Source organism: Cryptomeria japonica, chromosome 8 (genome assembly GCF_030272615.1).
Source record: "Cryptomeria japonica chromosome 8, Sugi_1.0, whole genome shotgun sequence".
NCBI lineage: Eukaryota > Viridiplantae > Streptophyta > Pinopsida > Cupressales > Cupressaceae > Cryptomeria > Cryptomeria japonica.
The window spans coordinates 398,392,826-398,420,584 of NC_081412.1; the positions used below are offsets into that span (position 1 = coordinate 398,392,826).

General features: G+C 37.2%; 1 protein-coding gene across 1 annotated transcript in view; it reads left to right on the forward strand.

Annotated features, from left to right (window-relative positions):
- Positions 1-565: 565 nt before the first annotated feature.
- The window catches only part of LOC131079441 (uncharacterized), a 408,813-nt gene continuing 381,619 nt past the window's right edge, over positions 566-27,759 (forward strand). The window contains exons 1-3 of the mRNA XM_058017395.2: positions 566-1,319; positions 12,154-12,239; positions 12,336-12,810. Coding sequence (XP_057873378.2) covers positions 963-1,319; positions 12,154-12,239; positions 12,336-12,810 — 918 coding nt within the window. The 5' untranslated portion in view covers positions 566-962. The remainder of the gene's footprint in view (positions 1,320-12,153; positions 12,240-12,335; positions 12,811-27,759) is intronic.

Genomic DNA, 27,759 nt, shown 5'->3' on the forward strand with positions numbered 1-27,759 from the left:
AAATATATTAATTATGTATAAAATATTATTTTACAATAAGATATTGAATTAAAAAAAGTACTTACAAAATAATGATAAATTAGTAATGCACTACTTACAAAATAATGATAAATTAGTAATGCACTCAAAAGTCTTAAATTTACTTGTAAGTTTCTAAATTCAAAGTTTTTAAATTTATATAAGAAAAAACATACTAAAAATTCATATAAAAATAATATAAAATTAGAAACAATTATATCTTAATCCTACAATTTTAAAATATTTAAAATAAATTTATATATTTATAATAAACCTTGTAAAATAATATATATAAATATTATTAAATATAATAATATATAATATATATTACTTATTATAATTTTTTAAGATTAATATATACTATTTGTCAATATATATTTGAAAAAAGTAAATGGAAGAAAATTGCTTATTTCATACGCACCACAATATTATTGTTAAGTGATTGGAAATTAGCATGTGAGACTTTCGATGTGAACTGGGTATTTTGTTTGTCATCTATTTAATTTATTGGAATCTTAAATTATTGGCGAGTCCTACTGTCCTCATTGTCGGGAGCATCTCGCCCGACGGCTTTTTCCTTCGAAACAGGAGGATAAATTCAATCTTCTTCTTCTTGTTGGGCTTGTATATAGCATGAATGATTAAAAAAACAGTAGACGTTTACTTTAAAGTTGGAGAAGAGCTTATCCATTCTCATCCACTACATCATACCTCCAAAGAATTCTGATGGATATCACTATATAAGAATATTCCTATCACCCTCTGTTAATTTTGACTGCATAGTGCATACCAATTATGTAAGATAAATGTCCTGATTAATCTTTAATGTTCTTTTGCTTCAATTGGAGAGCTTTGACGTGAAGAGCTCTGGTAGTGTATTCAAAGCTTCAAAGCTCTGGGATTGAGAGTACAGAGCACCGCACCATCCACGCCGGAAGAGAAGAATGCCAGGAGGAGGAGGAATAGCTTCATTGAAGTTTGTAGTGAATGGAAAAGAAGTGGAAGTGCAGAAACCGAATCCGAAGAGCATACTGGGTGACTTTCTGAGGAACGAGATGGGTTTGAAGGGGCTGCAAATGCCCTGCAGGGAAGGAGGATGTGGGGCGTGTACGGTCATAATATCTGATCCTCAAGGTGACCAGCGCCCTGTGAATTCGTGCCTCAGGCCTCTGTGCTCTATCGATGGTATGTCAGTGACCACCATTGAAGGGGTGGGGACTATCAAAACAGGTCTCTCTCCTGTTCAGAAAGCACTTGTGACCCACCATGCCACTCAGTGTGGATTTTGTACCCCCGGCATGGTAATCATACATACTATAAAGCCTGTGCCATTATGGTTACTTTTGGTTGGTTGTTTGTTACTAATCCCAGAATCCAATCGGCATAACCAGATCATTTAAGTGAATATATTTATTGCTGTGGGGTTTGTGACAGTGGGAGTCATATCACCCTGTTCGCCAAATTAGATGTCTGTGAGTGGGTAGGCCTTGAGTATCAAATGGGTAAATAATAAAAGGTAATTGTTTGACCATAACTACTAATTTGATGCTTACAAAATCTTCCGGTAGAAAAATGAAGTTGATTAGCGCGTCTTAAAACCCAGGTAAGAAAACCTAATTTCCAGACAGAAATGAAATACACATGCTTAATTCGGTGGGCCTTGTTGGAAGGGGCTGATTGTATCCTAGTTACTGTTCAAACCTCGAAGCTCGGACTTGACCTCTATGTGTATTTTAGTACTGAGCTACCAGCCGTTCTCGTGATTAAAGTTCTCTGTTTTTTTTAAAGTAAATTCCTTCTCACAGTTTGAGTGTGACTTATTTCTCCGAAAAAAACAAACCTTACTGTTTGGCTTGGGCTGATATTTGTAAGATTGAAGATTTCTTAAAATGACTGGTTTCACAACAGCTGCTAGCGTTTCAAGACGGAATGGTATAACAGGAATGCACTAAAACCTTAAGCATATTAGACCAAGACCTTGATACATTAGTATTTGACTACTATAACTTAAACTGTTTAATCTAACAGTCTAGAAAATTAAAAATAGTAAGATTAAGTTTCATCAAAATGAACAAATCTTTACATTATTGGGTTTCATACCAGCAATAGGTTTCAACAGATTGGCTGCCGTCTTTCTTGTTTCACAGAACGGCAGTACTCTTTGCCATAGATTTCTGCACTCTTTATGCCATTGTAGCCAAACTTGGACTCATCAAGGTGAAGAGTTCAAATCAAGGTAGATCCGGCAGAGACTTAGAGAAAACTGGGCACAAGAGTCGACTAAATAAAATTATATTAAATACTTAAAATTTAACTTAATCAGAAAAATTTCATTCCCTGACAAGTTTCTCATTCCAAGCTTTCTTGATATTGCTGTTGGAGACAATTTCGTCAGAGAAATCCTATCTACTGCAGAAAAACAAGAAGTTTGAACTAATACCTCAATATAATCTTCTCACGCTAGAAATTTTAAATTATTGTGCAAAATCAGAAAGTGGGAGGGAGGGTATAAATCGTCCTTTTACAGAAAACCAACTGCAACAAAAATATTCTAAATCTGTAGTTGTAGGGGCAAAATGAGGGGTTTGTTTGGCCCTATCCAGCCTTACACGGGGAACAGAGCATACCGCAAGCCCACTGACGGTTTTGATGTCGCGCAGACTGAGCCAATGAATCGGCTTAACTCTTTCGTCTTCAGACTCGAAAATTCAGTTCATACCGTAGAGTAAGATTAGAGTCTAGCAATTAAACTTGAATCTATTTTGAAATGTAGGATTCCTCATCAATGTGATGCAGATGTATCGCCACACTCGTAACTTTGGCAACTTAACGTCTCCAGCAACTACTAAAATCAAAACCAACGTAACTGCACCTTGGTTGCACTGCACTATACCTATGTTTGTAAAGCTCCTTTGGTATCAAGCGTTCAAATCATAGTAGCAATTGTTTAGGGAAAAATCGACAAATCAAAAGTATAAGATTTTTTGAAAAAATGGGGAAAAAATCAGATTTAAAGAAAACATAAAAAATTGCAGAAAAAGAGACAAAAACTATTTTTTAAAATAACTTCGGGGCATTTCCATAGCATAGAGATATAAAGAGCAAATAAAATAGAGTTTAACCTGTGAATAGTAGAAAATAATTTTTTGTTGTTTATATTTATATTACTGATTACATAGGCAAATAATCAGTTTGTCTAAGTTAGATCAAATATTAACTAAGTCACCAAATACACCAAATAGTTGTCTAAGTCAGATCAAATATTAACTAAGTCTATGAAGTAACATAGATCAAACAGACAAATAGTAAAAGTGAAAGCCATTTTGAAGTGATCCAAGAATTTCATTGTGATTGAGGCAAGGAGTTTTGTAGGGTTAATTCAATATTTTAGAAAGCTTATCAAATCATATTCCACAATTGCAATGCTTTATATCATAGTAACAAAAATCATTTGGGGAAAATATCGGCAAACCAAAAGTATAAGATTTTTTGAAAAAATGGGTAAGAAATTGGATTTTAGAAAATTGTGTAATGTTCCTTTGTCAATGTACGGCAAGAGGGCAAATGTACAGGTGTGACCGTACGGTGAGGGTGACGGTGTACGGTGGAGGTGAGGTTGCAGGTGGGGGTGCTATGTACGGTGAGGCTGTGGAACCGTACGGTGTAGGTGAGGGTGGTGATGATGTATGGTGGGATGAGGTGTACAATGGGAAGGTACAGTGAGGACGTACGGTGGAGGTGTGACGTACAGCGGGGGATGTATGGTGGAGGAGTGATGTAAGGTGGTATAACCGTACAATGGGCTTCAGCGGGTGTGCGGTGAAGGGTTGGTCTTCCATAAGTAATGAATTCTGAATATTACGAATCCCTTATGCATGTATATTAGATTAATAGATATGCAACTGGAGAAAGTAAACAATGATGAGATTCAAGATTTGCTAGATCCAGAACGAGCACACAGAACATAATAGGGTGAGGGGTGAATCTCACCGAAACTGCAAATACCATATAGGGAGGGTCTTTCACCTCCAAAATGGCGGATAACAAAACTCCAACAAGAAATTGCACAATAGAGAAAAATACCAAAATTCGCATCCCTACAACAATGACTAACTCGGCCATATATATGGGCTCCGGGAAAGTTCCCGAAGGGTTACAAACAGGCCGACAATACAAAAACTAAACTAATTAAATAAAAGGGCCCGAAAGATTTATTATTAAATTTGGGCCATACAATAAGGTATTTTAATTTTTATTATTCAATTATATCGGGGACATTACAAATCCTCGCTGCCAAAAGATTGCTTGCCCTCAAGCAATCCATCATCAAATGGTTTGCCCACTGCAGAGATCCAGGGTCCCAAACCAAGCGCAAACATCGATAGCTGAAATCTCCATGTCGCAACATGACCACATGCCCACACATGAAAGTAAGTGAGAAGGGTAAACCTCCCTTTAGCTTCCACTGCTCCACCCTGATATAAACGTTTCCATGCCTGGAGTCGTCAGTATCCCATTGAAACCAATAATCAAACACATCAATGCCCAGATCCCAAGCTATCATGCCATCACGACAATCAGTCATTTTCCAATGATGGTCTGAAATCTCAAAACTCATCTGCAATAGGTTCTTCTCATGTAGATGTCGCTCTTCCTAAAAAATAATGCTCATGTCTGTCGCATGTTCTTCATACCACTGTGATGTTCCGGAATCCCTGTCACTCACTATGTTCTATGGAAGACTATGCAAGCAGAATACCTCACGAAAGAACCACTCAGCCACTTGAGCTGCCTGGTATCCAGTGGAGATGGCAAAGAAATGAGCGTACTTGGTCAAACGATTTGCCATGACGAAGATGCAATCCTTTCTTTGCACTAGGGGAATCCCGGTAATGAAATCCATCGAGATGCTATCCCATTTCTGGTCGGGGATTGGCAATGGTTGCAGCAGTCTAGCAGGTAAGGTGTGCTCAGATTTGTTTTGCTGACAGGTGGAGCATTCCCACATGTACTGCAGAACGTCATTCGTAAGCCCCTTCCAGGAAAACCTCTCTCGGATCTGTTTGTAGGTTTTCAAGTATCCCAGGTGTCCGGCCAAGGGAGAGTCATGCATTTCCTTCAGAATCGTTTCCTTCATCTTGGACTCGGGTACCAGATAAATTCTATCCTTGTAGTAAATGATATCGTCAACCACCTTGTATCGGTCATCCTACACTTGACCATCCATCAGTTCGTAAGCAAAAGTATTCTTGGAGTATTCAACCAACAGGTCTTCCTTCCAATCTGCTGGAATCTGGGATAAAGAATATATGGCAGGCCTTTTCACGAGGGTTTGGGAGAGTTTCTGCTCACCACTTGTTAACTCCCTCAACGCATCTATCAATCCATTACTCGTTGCCATGATTCTCTCAACAGGCTGGCAGAATCACCATCTCTGATACCACTGTAATGTTCCTTTGTCAATGTATGGCAAGAGGGTGAATGTATGGGTGTGACCGTACGGTGAGGGTGAGGGTGTATGGTGGAGGTGAGGTTGCAGGTGGGGGTGCTACGTACGGTGAGGGTGTGGAACCGTATGGTGTAGGTGAGGGTGTACGGTGGGAGTGGTGATGATGTATGGTGGGGTGAGGTGAGAGGTACGGTGGGGTGAGGTGTACAATGGGAAGGTATGGTGAGGACGTACTGTGGAGGTGTGGCGTACGATGAGGGATGTACGGTGGTATAACCGTACGGTGGGCTTCAACGGGTGTGCGGTGAAGGGTTGATCTTCCGTAAGTAATGAATTCTGAATATTAGGAATCCCTTATGCATGTATATCAGATTAACAGATATGCAACTAGAGAAAGTAAACAATGATGAGATTCAAGATTTGCCAGATCTAGAACGAGTAAACAAAACAAAATAGGGTGAGGGGCGAATCTCACCGAAACTACAAATACCAAATAGGGAGGGTCTTTCACCTCCGAAATGGCGGATGACAGAACTCCAACAGGAATTCGCACAATAGAGAAAAATACCAAAATTCGCATCCCTACAACAATGACTAACTCGGCCATATATATGGGCTCCAGGAAAGTTCCCGAAGGGTTACAAACGGGCCGACAATACAAAAACTAAACTAATTAAATAAAAGGGCCCGAAAGATTTATTATTAAATTTGGGCCATACAATAAGATATTTTAATTTTTATTATTCAATTATTTTGGGGACATTACAAATTGTAAAAATATGTAGAAAGACTCTTTGGCATGTGAAGGATGATATGTTAGAAGCTTATTCAATCCATAATCACCAAACAAAATGTTGCTACGTACATTTCACAATCTGATGAAGATAGAAGTATAAAATCTGTTTGTCTATTTTTTGAATAGATTCAACATTCACAAATCAGAGAAAAGAGCTGGAGTTTTATGCTTCACTCCCCCACACTGAAACTAACTAGGGAGGGACTTTGGAGACTTATCCATATAGGTAGCTGCTAGATGAGGCAATAATAATTCTCAGTTAAGTCTACAATCAGGTTCAAAGTAAGCTTGGAACTTAGGTGAAACATTGTTAATGAAAGATCCCTGATGAATCCCCTTGCTGATCTGCTGTAGTTTTTAAATTAATAAACTATATCTTCTTGTGATTCCTTTGATGGTTTTAGAGAATAGACAGAAGTTGCAGAAGGTTTGTTTCTTTTTGTGTTTTTTGATAGTTTTCAAACAAGTAATGAATAATGAACAGTAAACCTGAAAGGAGACTGAAAATAAATAAGAACATACAGCCAAATTCAAAATTGCTACAATCTATACCAGACAAATTTCTGATTTGTAAAACCAAATAATAATTCCAATGCAGATCCAAGGAACTTACATCCAACAATGATGCCAAACTGAAAGGTGAATAGTGATCATGAATCAAGAATACCTCTAAGGCTGAATACATGCATTCCTTACATTCCACGTGGGATGTACCTGCTGCAAATGGCGGCCCTAAGGCTGCAAGGATCACGCCCAAGCTGAAGAATCAATCTGCCATGCTAAAACCCTTACTCTGCAACCTAAATGCACAATGAAGAATGGCGTACTCAATCTCTGTCAACAATGCACTCTGCCTGAAGAATCCAATGCCAATAACTGCTGAGGGCTATGTCCCAACCAGTCTAGATCTTGGGGTTTGCGTCCCAGATGAAGAATCGCCCACTCAGAGCTAATTCGCAAAATAAGTTTGATTGTGTAAAAAGATAATAATGAACAATTTGGTCTTCATCTTTTTATATCTCCTTTCCTTTCCAAGCCAAACCCTAAAAGGGAGTAAAGTTGGCGCATTATGAAAAGAGTGTTATTTTCTAATTATGGCGTAACCTATAAGAAAATAACACTAAATTGCAAATAAATAGCTTCAGGCATCCAAAAAGACTCCGGAAGGTGAGAATCATGTAGCAAAGTTTAAGACCTTTCCAACGAACTATAACACATAGGCATATCAACCCAGATGAAGCCAGAAACCCCTTATTACTCCAAAATGACTAAATACATAGCCTTATTTTAATTTATTTAATCGCTAACTTAGGAAATATTTAAATATATTAAAATATCTTCAGATATCCAATAATAGCCCAAAATGACCAAACAATCATGAATATAACTTTGTCACCTATCTATGACCGATGCCGGAAAAGCTAAGCTAACTGGCAGTCCCATCCCTAAAATCTAGGGATGCTCCTAGAAACTAGGAAACACACCCCAACTCCCTGAAACTGAAACCATGACAGGGTCCCGTGGAACCTCCAATATGGGAACTGCCACAATCTCCTAAAAAATAGGGAATCTCCCTAAAATCAAGGAACTGCTCCCAATGGCCCTCAAACTGTCTGAAATGCCAACTCCGGATATTGAATACCCTGCATGAGTCTCTATCCACCACTGCCAGCCTACGAGATCCAAATAATAGACCATCCCACTACTCTTCTCCTGTCACCTAGAAAGGGGACATTACAGTCCTCCCTTCCCGGAGATTGCTTGTCCACAAGCAATGCCTCCATGTACCACCACTATCCCATACAAGCCGTACATAAAATACTGAATGCTCCTATTCTAGTCTACAAGAATGTTATGCAATAACATGCGGTGATCCATGAGGAACAAAGTACCCAGCAAGCCAACATTCGGACCCCATACCAATCTGATAAATGTTGCTTCACCCAACCGCTGCGCTACTCTGATAAAAATGCCCGAATACCACAAACCATGAAGTAACGTATGGGAATCCATGTAAAATAATGTACCAAGCAAATCAATACCCGGATCCCAAATCAAAATATAGAATTTGCTGTAGGAGATGAAGTAGGAGAATGTCAAATGTTCACCCTGAAGTAACCATACAAACATGTAGAATATCAAAACAATGTGAAAATGAACCCCCATATGCCATATAACCAAAACAAGTGACCGCCAACCCTCGCTGTCATAACTCTGATCAGCAACATAGATGGTATCAAATTTGTCATCAAACCAATGACAATCAACGAAAATCACCCCACACTCCATCTCTATCCCAAAGGTATACCTCCGAACACTCCTAGACTGTTGGTAAACTATTGTAGACAATGAAATGTCAGGATATGCCACATGATTCCACCTAGGACAGTCACTAGTCCTCAAGGAATCGAAGAAAATGAAGTCACCAACCAACAAAGATATCGCTGCGATATCAAGTGAAATAGGTGACAAACTCAGAAATGAAGTATGCATGCCAACACTACTCCACACAAAGAACTCTCGAGTGGCTGGCCCACTAAAAGAGTCGTCAATCAAACCACTATCATCTCTTGGAGAATGATCAAATACCTCAATTGGAAATTCTGAATTAGGCAACTCATGTCTCTCATCATTAGATGAATGGTGAACAACACGAACACGTTGAAGATTGATCTTGGCTTGTTGAGCCAATAGCTTGGTTTGCCTTGCCCTTTCTAGCCAAGCATCATTCATCACTTGGGACTGAGTTATATCAGCTGCTCCAAAGTGTCTAAACCCAGTCCTAGCATGAGATATACCATGTGACTTATCATGATCAAAGCATGCTTCATGTGTACCCACCATAATAGAATTTTCATGACTCATTTCCCAATAATTAGAAGCACCCACAACATGAAAAGGAGAGAATGACTCGCTGCTGTTATAAAAGTCAGGGCTGCTATGGCTTGTTATCCCCTTGCATCCTTCTTGTTTAACACTCATATATTGTGTGCCAATTGTAGGAATCCCTCCTACAACTTCCTCCTCATGTGCCATGATCTGTGAATCATCATTGTGTTCATATGACGGACTGCTGTTATAAAAATCAGAATGGTTGCCATACCTTTGTGACATGTTTTCAACATTCATAGGTACCACTTCATCCATTGTAGCATGTTCATCAAATTCCTCATAGAGATTTTTACAAACCTCATTTATGGACGAGTCAATCGGTTCTTCTCTTTTTATTTGCAGCTGATATGAATTCATAGCATCTTCAACTTCATCTGGAATTCCCATAAATTGGGTGAAGGTAAGCATATCCTGTAGCTTTTTTGGAAGGGAGCAATACCCATGATAGTTGCTTATGACTGTATCATTGAATGTTTTAACGGGGGGCCTCCTCCTTGTATTTTTAGATGTAGTTGTACCTCTAGAGTGTCTTGAACTCTTTGAAGGTGTTTGATCAAATTCCCTCCCTGCTTGTTTATTTTTACACAACCCTGTCATGATGATTCTTTTATTGTCCAACTGAAAACCAAATTCAATCACAACAAGTGAATGCAATTATAACCCACAAGCTAGCAGGATTAGGTTCTGATACCACTGAAAGATCCCTGATGGATCCCCTTGCTGATCTGCTGTAGTTTTTAAATTAATAAACTATATCTTCCTGTGATTCCTTTGATGGTTTTAGAGAATAGACAGAAGTTGCAGAAGGTTTGTTTCTTTTTGTGTTTTTTGATAGTTTTCAAACAAGTAATGAATAATGAACAGTAAACATGAAAGGAGACTGAAAATAAATAAGAACATACAGCCAAATTCAGAATTGCTACAAGCTATACCAGACAGATTTCTGATTTGTAAAACCAAATAATAATTCCAATTCACATCCAAGGAACTTACATCCAACAATGATGCCAAACTGAAAGGTGAATAGTGATCATGAATCGAGAATACCTCTAAGGCTGAATACATGCATTCCTTACATTCCACGTGGGATGTACCTGCTGCAAATTGCGGCCCTAAGGCTGCAAGGATCAGGCCCAAGCTGAAGAATCAATCTGCCATGCTAAAACCCTTACTCTGCAACCTAAATCCACAATGAAGAATGGCGTACTCAATCTTTGTCAACAATGCACTCTGCCTAAAGAATCCAATGCCAATAATTGCTGAGGGCTACGTCCCAGCCAGTCCAGATCTTGGGGTTTGCGTCCCAGATGAAGAATCGCCCACTCAGAGCTAATTCGCAAAATAAGTTTGATTCTGTAAAAAGATAATAATGAACAATTTGGTCTTCATCTCCTTATATCTCCTTTCCTTTCCAAGCCAAACCCTAAAAGGGAGTAAAGTTGGCGCATTATGAAAAGAGTGTTATTTTCTAATTATGGCATCAACTATAGGAAAATAACACTAAATTGCAAATAAATAGCTTCAGGCATCCAGAAAGACTCCGGAAGGTGAGAATCATGTAGCAAAGTTCAAGACCTTTCCAACGAGCTATAACACATAGGCATATCAACCCAGATGAAGCCAGAAACCCCTTATTACTCCGAAATGACTAAATACATAGCCTTATTTTAATTTATTTAATCACTAACTTAGGAAATATTTAAATATATCAAAATATCTCCAGATATCCAATAATAGCCCAAAATGACCAAACAATCATGAATATAACTTTGTCACCTATCTGTGACCGATGCCGAAAAAGCTGAGCTGACTGGCAGTCCCATCCCTAAAATCTAGGGATGCTCCTAGAAACTAGGAAACACACCCAAACTCCCTGAAACTGAAACCATGACAGGGTCCCGTGGAACCTCCAATATGGGAACTGCCACAACCTCCTAAAAAATAGGGAATCTCCCTAAAATCAAGGAACTGCTCCCAATGGCCCTCGAACTGTCTGAAATGCCAACTCTGGATACTGAATACCCTGCACGAGTCTCTATCCACCAGTGCCAGCCTACGAGATCCAAATAATAGACCATCCCACTACTCTTCTCCTGTCACCTAGAAAGGGGAAATTACAATTAATCAGGCTTAAAAATTTCAATCTTCTACACTCATATACAGTTTTTAAAAGAATGTTTTTATCTCCAATAAATGAATCATTAAAAGCATCAATCTAATTTCACCAATATGCTTCAATTCTAAACCACCATAGATGATGTCAGTTTGATAATTTAGGATGCCACAGAAAACATCTTTGTTTGATCCGTTGTCCTCAAATAGTATTACTCGGCTATGACATTTTTTTTTGAAACATTGTAGAATTTTCTTAATAGCAGTATTTACCTAGAAATGAGTGCACTGTATTGCATGATATTACAAGATGAATAAAATGTCATCCTCACTATGATAATCCATTCTATGGCTTCTCATGGCCACTAGAAACTAGAAATTACTCGAGAAGCATTTTACATCACTACCAAAATGACTTTGCCTATGCCTGTGTAACCTAAATTTTTTTGAGGCTCATCTCATAGAAATTTGGAAGACATGAACATTTTTGTCTTGCATGCCATACTTTTGCTCTTCATTTACATCAATGTTGAAGGCCTCCATTGTTGATATTGAGCTTGAAGCCATCCGACATTCCTTTGAGGCTGATTGTAAAATGGGACTCTTTTGTTTCAGAACTAAAGCAAAAGATAGTTCGTATTCTCTGCTTAATTTAACTTATATTACAGATTGTCTTGTGAAAAGGGAAAACTCCAATGGTTCATGAGAAGGTTGGTTGTCATTTCTAGGGAGCAGTTCATTTAGAATCTGATAATGGACTTGTTTATAGAAGTATTCGTTTGAACTTTAAATACTTGCACCTATTCCTACTTGTTTTTTGACATTTTTTGTATTTGACATATAAGTTTCGTTTAAGGCTTATTTGGCATATTTACATACTCTCCAGGTTATGAGTATGCATGGCTTGCTAAAGAAAAATCCAAATCCATCATCACAAGAAGTTGAAGACCAGATCGATGGCAACCTATGCAGGTATGATGGTAATGATCAAAATAATATGGCTATGAAAACTTCATCTCCAAGACAAACATTATTTTATTCCATTTGACACGAATACATTATCTGTAGGTGTACTGGATATCGTCCCCTATTGGATGCTTTTCAGACATTTGCATGTGAAAATGACAGAAACTGCAATGAAGCAGATAAAAGAAGCAGTTGTCTGAAGTTAGAGCTTGACATGGAGGATATTTGTGATAACGGCATTCCCAGAAACTCAGTAAAAAAGCTTTTACTCTCAAAAGCAGGTGTTACCTGGATAAGGGTGCTTTCTTTGGAAGATTTATATTCTGTTCTGACAGCTTATAGAAATCAAGGAATAGTCAGAATGGTCAGAGGAAATACATCATCTGGGGTTTATCCCGAATATTTCTGTGATGTGGTTGTTGACATATCTCAAGTACCGGCTCTCTTAAAGACTATTGTTAGCAATAAAGGACTCTGTATTGGAGGAGGAGTTACAATTTCAGATTTTATGCTACTGCTGAAGGCACATAGAGACCTTTCCTCTAGCTATGGGCCCATATGGCAGCACCTGGCACGTGTAAGTTACAACATAACATATCATAGATTGATTCTCAATTTTGAGCATGTATTCCTGCTAGTCTTTTAAGTTTTGTTTTATCTAATAGTTATTAGAATTTCAATTTATTAAAGCTGTTGTAACGGGGAAATGCGCACACATTTGAATGCGTGTGCTTATTTATTAATGAGGGAGGAAGTTACATCACTTGTAACTTATATTGTGTCAGTTGATTATGTTACTAGGCATATTGATATAAATCATTGCAACATTACAAACATTAATATCTTGTGTGTAATACCCCTCCTTCAATGCCTAAACCAGAGACAATTCCAACTTTGTCTGGAAATTCGACAAATTTATCGGGTCCAGTGATTTAGTTCTTATATTTGCAATTTACTCTTGAGTGGCACCCACACAACAATGAAGGCAAATATGTTCACTGTCAAAAGTTTGTTGAATGCAGTGTGATGAACCTCAACGTGTTTGGTCCTACCATGAGATGCTGGGTTATTTACCAACTTAAAAACACTTTGTTTGTTGTGGTACAGTGAACTTAGTGTGATTATATTCAGTTTCATATAGAGCAATTGTTGTAACCATTTTGTCCCAGACTCTCACAACCTACACAAATGGCTTCTTTGTACTCCACTTAAGAAGACGAGGTGATGCATGCTAGAGATTATTTTTAATTTTTCCTTGAAATAGCTCCTGAATTCATATTAAAAACATAGGTAGCAATGGATCTTCTCGTATCAATAGAAACTATGTACCATTGGTCTCATGGATGTGGGAACCATGGGATTAAAATAGGGATAGTGTGGAGATAATAGTGCAAATATATATAGTACTTAAAAAATAGTTATACAAAATTATATCAGGAATAACAAATGAAACTTTAGAATACTCAAGCATATTGCATTGAACAATGAAAATGCTGAATATAAATATATTTGTATTACTAATTATATTTGAAATGATGATTACATTTAAAATTCAAATACATTGGCTAATGGCCTAGTATCTCCAGTCATCTCTCATCCCCAAAGTCCATGCAAAACTCATTGCTTGAACTGCTGGATTCTTCAAGGTCGAGTGCTTCCAAACCAATACCAACCAACCTTGTCTATGTTGCATCATCATCAACTCATGTTGGCTTCGTTGACTCTACATTGCATTGGGTTGTTGGACTCTCCTTGCATGTAAGTGTCAGGGTCAATAAGACACACGGCACTATGTATAGCTACAAGCTTCTCTGCCCTCGTAGAGGTAAGTCACTTACTCTTAATGAAGTGGATGAAACTGTAAGTCTACATACTAGTTCCTCTTAGCAATAAAAGTTGTATGTCAAAAATGTGGTGTCAACCTGTAGGAGGATAAAACAATTCAAACACACACATGAAACATTGCATTAGAGGTTAGAAATCAATCAAAACAAGTTAATAGATCTAAACTCTTAAAATCGTTCCATGTTCCTCTATCTCCAAGGAGCTTCAAGATTCAAGGTGGCTCTCAGCTTGGAAGAGCACTTGATTCTTTAAGATGACAACCTAAAGAATGAGATTTAAATGATTCTAAGATCTAAATGGAATGCAACCAAGATCCTATTGATGATTTAGATATGAAACTAGATGATGATAGGATGCAAGTTATTGATATGAAGCTTAAACTAGTATGAAAATGATACTAAGATGAAGCTAACATGATATATCTAAGATTATAATGCTATCAAAATGATCTAACATGCTATTCTATCAAAGAGAGATAATATGCTTAATGTTATGAGACTATAAGTTTGATGCACAAAGACTTGATTGTTTTGAAGAAGGAATGAGATCTATTTATAGGGAAAATAGGGCAATGGATGGTCAAGATTGGATAATCTTAACAAGGGCTAGGATTGAAAGTTAATCAATGCATGTTTACAATTCTCACCAATGAAATGGGGACAATTGTTAACAAGAGATTGCTTGAGAGGAGATGAAAGAAGCATTAAATGCTTGAGAAGACATGAAGGTTACCTTAGGAGGTAAGGGTTAAGGTTAGGTTAGGGTTATCCATTGGACAAAACTTTTACCCAAGGGGTAAACTCTTGTGCAAGGGTTAAAGGGATAACCAAGGGTAAAGCCATGAATGCTTGATGAGACCCTTGGGTTAGATGAAGGTTGAGTTAGGCAAAAAGTCTCTAACCATGCCAAAAGGGTGAGTTAACCATTAATGGTTTGGAAGACTTTGGAGACAAATTTGTAAGAGTCCTTCCAAATTTGGGGAACTCAACAAGTTAGCTTGTTGAAGACATAAAGGCTTTATTGCTTTTGGAAGACTTTCCTCCAAATTTGAGAAGTGACATCCTCAAATTTAGGGAAAGGGGATGATTGGAGGGATTAGGCTAATTGAGTAGGATTAGATGGGTTCTAGAAGAATTTAGAAAGGGGGTTCAGGAGACAAGTGGGAGATGTAGGAAAATGCAAGTGGGTGGGGAAAATAGAATTTAATTAAAATAAAATTGATTTATTTCAATTGTGGTTGCAACTTGTAAGTGAGGAGATTTTTAAATAAATTTAGATTTATTTAAATGCAAATGAGACTTTAATTAAATGTAGATTTAATTAAAATGGGAAAGGGGATAAATTGATATTTTTAATTAAATGTGAATTTAATTAAATGGCTTAGATAGAAGAAGGGTATATTAATTAAATCAATTAATAGGAAGAATTAAGAATAATTAAATGAATAAAATTCACTTAATTCATTGTGCAACTTTTAGGTGTCTACATTTTGCCTCTCTTTGAGTTAACGTGTGATCACGTGTTGATTCAAAGAAAATTTGTCGGATATGCTATCAAAATTTGATCGATATGAAAAGTTGATTTGATATGAAAAGTCGATATGATGCCCCAGGTTTGATGAACGATATTGATGATGCCCAAGATATGAAGAATTGATTTGATATGAAACTGATATGAAATTGATGTCGAGATTTGATATGAAACAGATATGAAACTGATGTCGAGATTTGATATGATAATGCCCCCTCGGGAGATCATTCGTGAACAAAAGGCATGAATGATCTCTCGAAAGAAGAAGAATGCTATTTGAAAGATAGAAGAGTGGATAGTGATGACATGCATGGGTTTGATAAGATTGATTAGATTGAGATCAAGTCTGGTTTCAGGTATAACACCTCTTGTATAAGACATGGATGATCGGGCGTCTGGTTTCAGGAATGATACTGCCTGTATAAGACATGGATGATCGAGCATCTGGTTTCAGGAATGATACCGCTTGTATAAGGCATGGATGATCGAGCATTTGGTTTCAGGAACGATATATCCTGTATAAGAGCTGATCAAAACGCCTGGTTTCAGGAACGATATATCCTATATAAGAGCTAATCAAAACATCTGGTTTCAGGAACAATATATCTTGTATAAGAACTGATTAAAACATCTGGTTTCAGGAAAGATACATCCTGTATAAGACATGGATGATCGAGCATTTGGTTTCAGGAATGATACTGCCTGTATAAGATATGGATGATTGAGCATCTAGTTTTAGGAATGATACCGCCTGTATAAGACATGGATGATCGAGCATTTGGTTTCAGGAACGATATATCCTGTATAAGAGCTGATCAAAACGCCTGGTTTCAGGAACGTTATATCCTATATAAGAGCTGATCAAAACATCTGGTTTCAAGAACGATATATCCTATATAAGAATCGATCAAAACATCTGGATTCAGGAAAGATACATCCTGTATAAGACATAATAGAAGATAGTTTGGAAGAATGATGAAGATATGAAAGTGAAGAAAGATTCCATGATGATGCGATAGATATGCATGTGAGGGATGCAATGATGAATGATATGCATCATGTTTCGATACGAGATTCTATGAGGATGATGTGATGCTTAGATAAATGCTCTTGATTTTGATTATGGCGCGAATGTATGATTCATGATGAGATGAACGAAAATGTGATGATGCATTGCTTTGATTTATGAGATGTGAGATGTATCTTGAAAATGAGTTGTATGATAATGATAATGATAATGATAATGATAATGATGTGCAACTAAATGCAAGAAAAATGATGTGCAACCTGATGCAAGATTAAGATGATAATGATGTGCAGCTAATTGAACCATAATTGAACCATAACAACCTGAGTATAACTTACATGGATTTTGATATTACAAGACGACACAAGCATCAAGGTATAATTGAACCAAGATGTCCTGAGTGTTGCTTGCGTAAACAGACAAGAGTTAACCTTTGTCTCATACAAATCCAAAATGTCTTCAGTGATATGTTACTTGATCACGTCGTAAGACAAATTTGCATAATAGAAGGCTTCACTCACAGATAGAAGACAAATAAAACATCACATTCCTTCCTTGCTTCTCTAGTCATTGAGACATCCTCGAGTTACTTAGGAGATATGATAAGCAAAAATTAACAACCATAAGTAAGCATGCATGCTATTTGGAGTGTATTCTTGTCAAATAAAACATCTTTCAAATAGATCTTTGTTTAGTTGAAATCAGTTTAAGTTTGTGATGTCTAGCCTTCTTGCAATGTCGTTTGTCATTTGTTGGTTGTTCTGATCCTTGTTGTCTTGCTACATTTTTTGTCTGATGTTGAAAACCCTGAAGACGAAATGCCCCCAACAAGGTCAGGATTTTGCCCCTTGTTGCTGATACTACTTCGATATGGATATGTACACTGATCACCAAGCCATTGTGGGATACGATTTGGATAACTGATTCAGATAAACCAAAGACAGTGACTACGCTAAGTATGTCCAGGATTGATAAGCATTTGTATATTTCTGGTGATGTCTCAGATGGGTGGATATGATATGTACAATATGATTTGTGAAACATGTACTGCCATCAATTGATAAAGATAAGGCTAACTAGAACAAAATCTAGCAGTCATACGGATCTATGTCATTGTTTTGCTTTGTTCGATGATTGATAAGAATGTCTGGTTTCAAAGAGTGAGTACCCCGTATAAGACCGATCTGTCTGGTTTCGAGTGTACCTATCCTTGTATAAGACATGTTGATGTTGATGTTGATAGATGGATTGATTATCAAGACTCGATGATTGATAGGAATGTCTGGTTTCAAAGAGTGAGTACCCCGTATAAGACCGATCTGTCTGGTTTCGACTGTACCTATCCTTGTATAAGACATGTTTGATGTTGATGTTGATTTCAAGTAATGAATTGATTAACAAGATATGTGATTAGTTTGATTGCTGACTTTGAGAGTTTGCTTGTTGTTGATCTGATTTGATGGATGGGCCATGCGTTCATGCTTTGATTTTGTTGATTTTGTTGATTTTTAGTTTTTTGATATTTTGTTTTTTTTTGAGTTTTTTTTGGATTAGAAGAAAGATGTATTTAGTTGCCCCAATGTATAGCAAGGCAAGGATATTATGAATGGACTGTTGAGGTGGAAATCTATAGGAGAAAGATGAAGGTAGCTTAAGAGATTTTTTTAAATCATGTTTTTGTCCTTAGTTTTGATCAAGATCAAGGATGGAAAAGGGGATATGGATAGAGATAGGATATGGATAGAAATGAATAGATAGGATAGATGGTATGGATTAGAGGATATGGATAAGGTGAAGAAAGATCATAGATAGCATTGGATGATGGAAGCTATGAATAGATAGGATAGATGGTATGGATTAGAGGATATGGATGCGGTGAAGCAAGATCATAGATAGCACTGGATGACAAAAGATATGAATAGATAGGATAGCAAAGCAAGATTGTAGATAATGATGAATTTATATATGGTAATGGATATTGGAGGAAGGATAATGGGAGATATGGTAGGAAGAATAGAGTGGATGAACTTTGCCCCCAAGCATAGAGGTTTCCATTTGCAAAAAGGTGATATGTAAGATTGTCACGGTATTTAGCACCATCTGAATAAGTGTTCATGATCTTTTCAAAGATAGAGACCCAACCCACACTTGGAACCTCCGAAAAATTCAATTGACATTTCTAGCAACTGGGATGTAGACTCAAAAGGGAAGAAGAATCCCAAACTGGATCAAGGTACTTAGTCTTTGATTATCCATGTGTATGCAAGTGGGCTCATTCCGGCTCATATGATCATTGTAATTTTCAGAATCTAGCATGGCTAGCTACATGAGTTACCTTGACTTCAAAAGCATCCTGGATAGAGCCTCGCTGCTAGCGAGCGTCCATAGCCCCGACGAGGTTATCGCTGTAATCTCACAAATATTGCTCCATTGCCAGCCAAGCGTCCATAGCCCGGATGGAGTTACTTGCATGTTCCCATAGCCAATCATTTTGATATTGCATTTCATTGCATTTTGCTTTTCTTGATATTCATTTTCTTGCTCATGCTTTTGATATTTCTTTTTGCTCTTTATTTTTCTTGCATTGGCTTGTAAGTGATGAAACTTACATGGGTCTGATAATTACAGTGGCGCTGAAGCAAGATTTTAGATTTTTCACTAGCCATGTCTTCAATTTAAGAGATCACAATGATTTAGAGCAATCTATTAAGTGTATGAGATGTAGTAATCAAAAGATGTCGGTACCAAGATACGATAAGTGGTTCTTTTCTGGATTGAGTGTGTATCCCAACCAAAAGAAAATGTTAAACAGGAACAACCTCAGATTCTGAAGCATTTCATGAATAGATATCTGGGAAAAGGACTGAACATTAGATTCGAGCATGGGCAAGTATGTGACAAAATGACATAAACACCTATCTCACAGATGAAGGATTTATGCAAAGGATTGAATGAAAGGGATGGAAGGATAGAAAAGAGGAGTTGGATAAAAGATAGAATGTTTGAAGATTTGTATGAGGATAGATGGAAATGTATTCAGGATGAGTGTTGGTACACAACTTGAGAAGTGATGAAGAGATGGAGGAAAATCAAATTTTGGGACATAAGGACCCAAAATAGATAGAGGAAATGATGGAAGAATAGTTTTGGAAAGATATTTAGATAGAGGGCTGAAAGAAGTTCAAAGATGTGCTCCTTTGTTGATCTTTCTTATGGATCATTTGAGGTGATGGATTGGTGGATGGATGAAGGTAAAGACCCAAGATGGATGGAAGGGAAGAAGAGTTTGACTTTGGAATGAAAGGACCTAAGATAGATTTAGAAGAAGAAGAGTTTTACTTTGGAATGAAAGGACCTAAGATAGATCTGGAGGAAGAAGGGTCTGACTTTGGAATGCAAGGACCTAAGATAGATTTGGAGGATGAAGAGATTACTTGACCTTGATCTTGACTTGGAGTAGGATCATTTGAGTTTGTGCTTTTCTCTTGATTTTGAATTAGATTAGTGGAGGATATGGAAGGGATATCATGCTTTTGCTTAAGAGATGGATGTTGAATGGGACTCTGCTCTTGAGATGAAAGGGGATCATTGTGGATGGAATACCAAAATATTAGCGGATCATCAAAAGATTCTTGACAGGTGGGATCTTGATCGAAGATGGGATCAGATTGGGAAGTCATGATATTGTGATTTTGATTTATGTTAGGACTTATTTCCTTTGACTGAGTTTCCTTTTTCTTGGTTTGATAATGAATGGTCATATGAATGATCAAAGTTGATGTTTTTGATAGGTTGACGTAGAGAAATTTACTCCTTTTGATAAGGACCCTAGGACTAGGTTGTCTCTTCTTTAACTTAGTTTTGTGATGAAGACTTGTTCTTCTCAAAATATGAAGAGTGGTCATACACGAATGATCAATGGTTTCCTTCGATGTTTGGATTGAGATACTTCGTTTGAAAAACTCAAGCTTACTTTATCAAGCAGAGGTTTTGTTTGATTCGCCTCCATGACAAAGTGTGTCAAATGATATGAATAAGAGTCTCCCAATATGGAAACTTGATTTGACAACTTAAGGTTTAAACTCGGTATGTTGTTTGTTTGATAGAATCTGTTTAGATGGTGGACCTTTTGATCAATGTGATGGTACTACTTGATTTTGGTTGGATGAAGTCTTATCTCTAGCTAGTTTAAGATCGACAAATTTATTTTCAGGATGCTTTCTTGATTTGGAATTGTTTTCTCTGATAATTGGATTCGGATTCTGACTGTTGAGTTTGATAGAAGACCTAAAAGGGTACTCAAGACTATTGATGAAAATTTCCTTAAAGACCTGATTTGCTCTCTGTTTTTCTTGGTTTTTACCATGCACTAAAACAGAGATTGGATGTGCTAACGAATGTTCCAGATGCGCCACAGAAGGCTCTCTATGCGCTAAGCTGCCTCTCCTATGCGCTGACTTAGATTGTTTGAAAATGATTGCTCTGGATGGGTTATGCGCTAATATGTCTTGATTATGCGCTTTTGTTTGGACTGAAAGTGCTATGATATGTCTCTAATGCGCTACACTGATGTCTAAATGCGCTAGATTGATGTTGACAAGCGCTACCTGAAATTTCACCAGTATGATACTGGTTATGCGCTATTTTGACTGATGAAAGCGCTAAGATTCGGCTTGTATGTGCTAGAGAATGTTCTAGATGCGCTAGGAAGTTGCTCCTACGCGCTAAACTGCCATGATTGCTCTGTTTTTGAATTTTAACACTTGTTATTTTGATGGATGATTTCGTTTTGGATTCTCAAGTTTACTAAGTCGAATAGATAAACTCTTGATCACTTGTTTTGATATTCCCCTAATCTTGTTGGATGAAAGTCTTTCTTAAAGATAGTTGAAATGTTGATAACCATCTCAAAAGATGCTTTGTTGGATTTGGAAATCTTCTCCACTTTATGAGTTTTCCTTGTTTGAATTGACTTTTGAGTTTTATTGTTGGATACTTTGCTAGATATTTTAACATTTGTGACAAGAATACATAGCACACATGAAGACAATTGTCATCCTAATGTTAAACATTGAGTGTATGTTCTTTTGAGGATGTGTTGAAATCCTCGATGTTATCACTGGTTTGATTTACAACAAAAGACACATCAGATAGACTTTTTATTCAAAGGTCATTGACAATATCATAGCCCACGAGTCTCGATACTTCGTCAGCTCAAACAGCCTTGTCACCCCCTAGGGGGCGCCCGTTTTTTTGTCTTTTGCCAGAATTTAACTCAAAGTGAATTGCTTCACAATTGAGTAGTTATCTTGGAAGATATATAGTGAGTAATCTTGGGGGCAGATTCTTCCCCACCCTTGCACTATGATATTGCCAATGTTTGGCAATTGACTCAGCTCAAAGTTTCTAATGCTAAGGTTCATAATCAAGCTTTCTGTTCGGCCGTCAGTGATAAACTCCCTTGGGAGGCTTCCCAACCTTTAGAACAAAGGCTTTACGTATCGTAAAGATACTAGGGGAAGGCTAATCGCTGCGCGAAACCATTGAAAGGGACTTTCGTCACCCTCCACTTTTGATTATAGTGGGTTGGAACACTTGGCGATAAAGTCGTTCCCCACTTAGGTCGTTCCGCTCACACCGACCAAAGAATGGCTTTAAGAGTTGTTCAACTCCTCGGGAGGGCAGACCTGCTAAAGGTTTTAATGCTTAAAAACATCGAAAGCATAAGAGTGGTTTGACTTTTTGATCACCCAGTTAAGGGGAGAGCATATACCTTCCACTTTCGAAGCGAAGCACACAAGTGTTCATTTTAGCCTTTTATTGCAATGATTTGGTAAAATCTATATGGAGATATTGCTCTACAAAAACATGGTGTTCATTTTATTCCATCAAATCAGTGATTATTTGATCTAGAAAATGAAACCCGGTCAACAAAGCAAAACTTCGATTTTGGTCAACAAAATAAATTGACAAAGGGGAAGAACTTCCCTCTTTAACTTTGAATAAAACTGGACAAGTGTGGTTCTTTTACCTTGCAAAAAATTTAAAAATTGATCCTTTTATACACCAAAGGATGGTGAGGTTCTTTTTAAAGCTCTTTTGCAAAATCAAAGATTGTTTTGTCCTTTTTAGATGCCCAAATGAAAGTTTTTCTCCTAGGAAAGCAAGAAAGATTTTTGTTGTGGTTCTTTTTAAGTTCCCAAATAAGGTGTGAGTTCAATTTTTAACTTTAAACAAGAAATGAAAGAAATTAAATTTTTTTAACTAACTTAGCTAAGTTAGTGAAAACTTCAAACTACTTTAAATCTAGCTTAAAAAAAAGAAGCTCCAACCTGCATTTTAAATCATTAGTAACCTGCAAAACAAACAGTTAATCAGTTAGCAAAATGATGGCTTTGTGGACTTCCACAAGTCTAACTTTTGAGTTCTCTGTTACAAATTAGTTTCTGTCTTCTGTCTATGATGCACTACAGAATACACTATACATTCTACAAAATGCCCCAGATGCGCTATCAGACAGACCCTACGCGCTAAACTGTTTTACCAATGCGCTGGACTGTTAAATTCCCGTGCTGAAAGCTACAAGAAATTTTTTAAAAATTCTATGCACTGGGAGAGGGTTTCTATGCGCTAGGAAATGCGTCTAACGCGTCGAACAATATACCGGATGCGCTGAAGGTTTAACCGGATGCACTAAGAAAAGTTCCCGACATGCCAATTCTTGTTTCCCGCGTACCTGCAAAGTTGGTCAAATTTAAAAACCGATTTGATTAATGGGGTTATGCCCCACGGTTGGCGCCAGAAATGTATGTCAAAAATGTGGTGTCAACCTGTAGGAGGATAAAACAATTCAAACACACACATGAAACATTGCATTAGAGGTTAGAAATCAATCAAAACAAGTTAATAGATCTAAACTCTTAAAATCGTTCCATGTTCCTCTATCTCCAAGGATCTTCAAGATTCAAGGTGGCTCTCATCTTGGAAGAGCACTTGATTCTTTAAGATGACAACCTAAAGAACGAGATTTAAATGATTCTAAGATCTAAATGGAATGCAACCAAAACCCTAGTGATGATTTAGATATGAAACTAGATGATGATAGGATGCAAGATATTGATATGAAGCTTAAATTAGTATGAAAATGATACTAAGATGAAGCTAACATGATATATCTAAGATTATAATGCTATCAAAATGATCTAACATGCTATTCTATCAAAGAGAGATAATATGCTTAATGTTATGAGATTATAAGTTTGATGCACAAAGACTTGATTGTTTTGAAGAAGGAATGAGATCTATTTATAGGGAAAATAGGGCAATGGATGGTCAAGATTGGATAATCTTAACAAGGGCTAGGATTGAAAGTTAATCAATCCATGTTTACAATTCTCACCAATGAAATGGCAACAATTGTCAACAAGAGACTGCTTGAGAGGAGATGAAAGAAGCATTAAATGCTTGAGAAGACATGAAGGTTGCCTTAGGAGATAAGGGTTAAGGTTAGGTTATGTAATATCCCAGTTATTTTTTTTTGTTTTTTAGGCCAATAATAATCATTCACAAACAGATAACCCGTTAAGGTTAGAAAGCATAAACTGAAAACTTGTTGGAAAATGCAACCCTTCCACTTTCTGATCACCAAGTGCCCAATGTGGGAAGGTGAGAGCATACGGTGTTGAGGGGATTGTTAGCTTCAAATAACGGGAAACAATACAATGCTTGGGCGGCAAGCCAACCCCTTTCGCTTATCCAACGGGAATGCAAGAAACTTGGCGATGAACCAGCCAAGAGAAACATACAAAGGCACAAATCACTCAACTGCACAATTTCAGCGGGAGAACTGAAATTACAAAACAATCTCAACTCAACCACTTATGTAGCGGGAGGACCATTACACTCAAACATCACTCGACCACTTATGTAGTGGGAAGACTGAATTACAATTTAGTTGAAAATAGGCGGCAAGCCAATCTCTTCCACTTTTCAACGGGGTGAGAGTTACAAATCAGAATTGGTTAGTAGTACTACTACTTAACCTTACAATAATCAAGATAATGTGAGAAGAGAGTAATGCTGAATATCCAAATAAGAACATGAAATTTCTGCTAACATCAAAATCTGCAGGCTAGAATTGCAAAACCAACAGCCTATGGATTTACTAAAACGCTCATAACTCTCTCGTTACTCGCCCAATTCACCCAAAATCTATTCTATTAATTGCTATATCCGCTACAATGAAAACAAACCCAAGGAAAGCCAATGCCTAACCTGGGAAGTTCTATTTGCAATATAAAAATCCACACTCAAAATTAGATGCTAAAAACTTACAATATGCATCGCAGTGGTAGGAAGGAAGGATGAGCCAGTACCCAGAATGATGGAATCGCTTGGTCAAGAGGTGTGAGCAAAATACACTTTCAGCAGTCCCGCGACCAGCAACCAGAAAACACTCCAATCCCAAATAGAACACTCCACAATTTGCAACTCACTCACCAACAGCACTGGGAATACATGGACACAGCTAGGTACTATCTTGCAAGTATGAAATTAAGACTTAGCTAGGAAGCCACACTTCGAAGCTCAGATTTTCAGTCGCCAATTCGGCAGCATAATGATGCAAATTCATTTGATACCAGATGAGAAGCCCAACACTCTCATTTATAGATTTTGAGGGCCCAAATTCAAATTCACAATCCCTTAAAATGAATGCCAAATCCAAATGCACATTCACTTCACATTATTTTGAAATTACATTTCATTTCTCCTTTCTCCAAATCGACCTTCTCATAGGAGCAAATTGTTTTTATAAAAATGACAATAAAATCATAATGTGGCATCCAAGATAGATAAGTGAAATATATTATAAAATTAACTTATTTCTCCATAAGGCATCCATCTTGCCGTATTAATATTTCACTTTATAAAACATTTTTTCCTCAACAATAAATCACCCAATATATAATTAAGGAAATGACTTATATATCAATATAACTTAAGCAACCCCTTTTAAATAAATCGTCCAACCTTTGCCTTAAGTTATAATTTAATTTAGAACACCATTTTTCATCAAATACTGAACCTGCCAAAACAAGCTCCAAGGATATGGGGAAACAAGCTGAGAGAATTGCCCTGCTAGAAATAGTCACTGAACTGAGCCGAGGAACCCTTGCCAAGAATAGCACCAAAACATGAGGGAAGACCAACTGCTCAAACTGACCTGTTGGAAATAGCCATCTGAACAAGCCTGCTGACATCCTGCTAAAAATAGAACTGCTAAAAACAGTACTTACTAAAAATAGCATACTGCTAAAAATAGTAAGTGTTTCCAAAGTGATTTTAACCACATTCTGAACAGTCGTCGCACTTACTAAAAATAGTAAGCCTTGTAAAAGTCACTCGATGCAGATGCATGTCTAACCATCCCGAAGCTCTTTGAAAACCCAAAAGGAATCCAGAATCCAAACTATCAAACTCTCACATATAGCCCCTGAAAACACCAAAGAATCCTCCTAGAAAATAGGAAACCCTAATTTCTGCCCCCGACTAGCCTACGGGCCTCCGAATTAGGCTAACGGCCAACATAACTAATCACTGCGGAGAAGGTGACATTACAGGTTAGGGTTGTCCATTGGACAAAGCTTTTACCCAAGGGGTAAACTCTTGTGCAAGGGTTAAAGGGATAACCAAGGGTAAAGCCATGAATGCTTGATGAGACCCTTGGGTTAGATGAAGGTTGAGTTAGGCAAAAAGTCTCTAACCATGCCAAAAGGGTGAGTTAACCATTAATGGTTTGGAAGACTTTGGAGACAAATTTGTAAGAGTCCTTCCAAATTTGGGGGAACTCAACAAGTTAGCTTGTTGAAGACATAGAGGCTTTATTGCTTTTGGAAGACTTTTCTCCAAATTTGAGAAGCGACATCCTCAAATTTAGGGAAAGAGGATGATTGGAGGGATTAGGCTAATTGATTGGGATTAGATGGGTTCTAGAAGAATTTAGAAAGGGGGTTTAGGAGACAAGTGGGAGATGTAGGAAAATGCAAGTGGGTGGGGAAAATAGAATTTAATTAAAATAAAATTGATTTATTTCAATTGTGGTTGCAACTTGTAAGTGGGGAGATTTTTAAATAAATTTAGATTTATTTAAATACAAATGAGATTTTAATTAAATGTAGATTTAATTAAAATGGGAAAGGGGATAAATTGATATTTTTAATTAAATGGCTTAGATAGAAGAAGGGTATATTAATTAAATCTTAATTTAATTAATAGGAAGAATTAAGAATAATTAAATGAATAAAATTCACTTAATTCATTGTGCAACTTTTAGATGTCTACAAAAGTACTAGAAACTAGACAAATGGCTAGTGTGCTTGTCAAAGAATTATTCCCATGCATAGTCCACCATAGAATTGAATCACTTCAGCTATAGTGTCCTTAACATCTTGGCCACTTCTTAATAACCCCTAAGAGTGGCAAATTTTGTCTACTCATTTGGCCTATGTTGAATCATACATTTTCTGAATAACAACCATGAACCACGCCTTCACTTGAACATCTTATATATGGGTGACTCTTCCAAGTCTTTGTACGTACCATTTCATGGTTCAATGCACTGGCAGCCATGTGCAAGGATTGTTGAGCTTCTCCCAACTATGATAAATGATTGGCCAAATATGTTCATTGTATTGTTTTGCCACTGTGTTTGCAGCAGCACTAGTAGTCATTCTATATTTATCCTTAGGCTCTGCTGCCTTTGAACTAAATGGAAAAGTAGTAGTATAATGAACTAAAACTCATGGATCTTGGACAGTCCTAGTATTAGTAGGAGTAGACCTCCTCAATGGTAGGGTAGCAGGTACAAGTGTCTAGTCATAACCACAACCCCCCAGTCTATTTATTTCAACTCTTTTTTCAAGTGACAATGCCTTACATACTTCTACATCTTTGATAAGATATGAAGAAAGTGTGTATTTACTCTTTTAATGCTGCTTTGAAATTCTTGTAGACCGAAATAACATCTCCACAACCTAGTGCCTCTTGTTGACCCAAGTTTTTCTTGTACTTTGGTTGCAAATTGGCTCAAAGGGGACTTCTTGTCATTAAATTTAATGAATTATG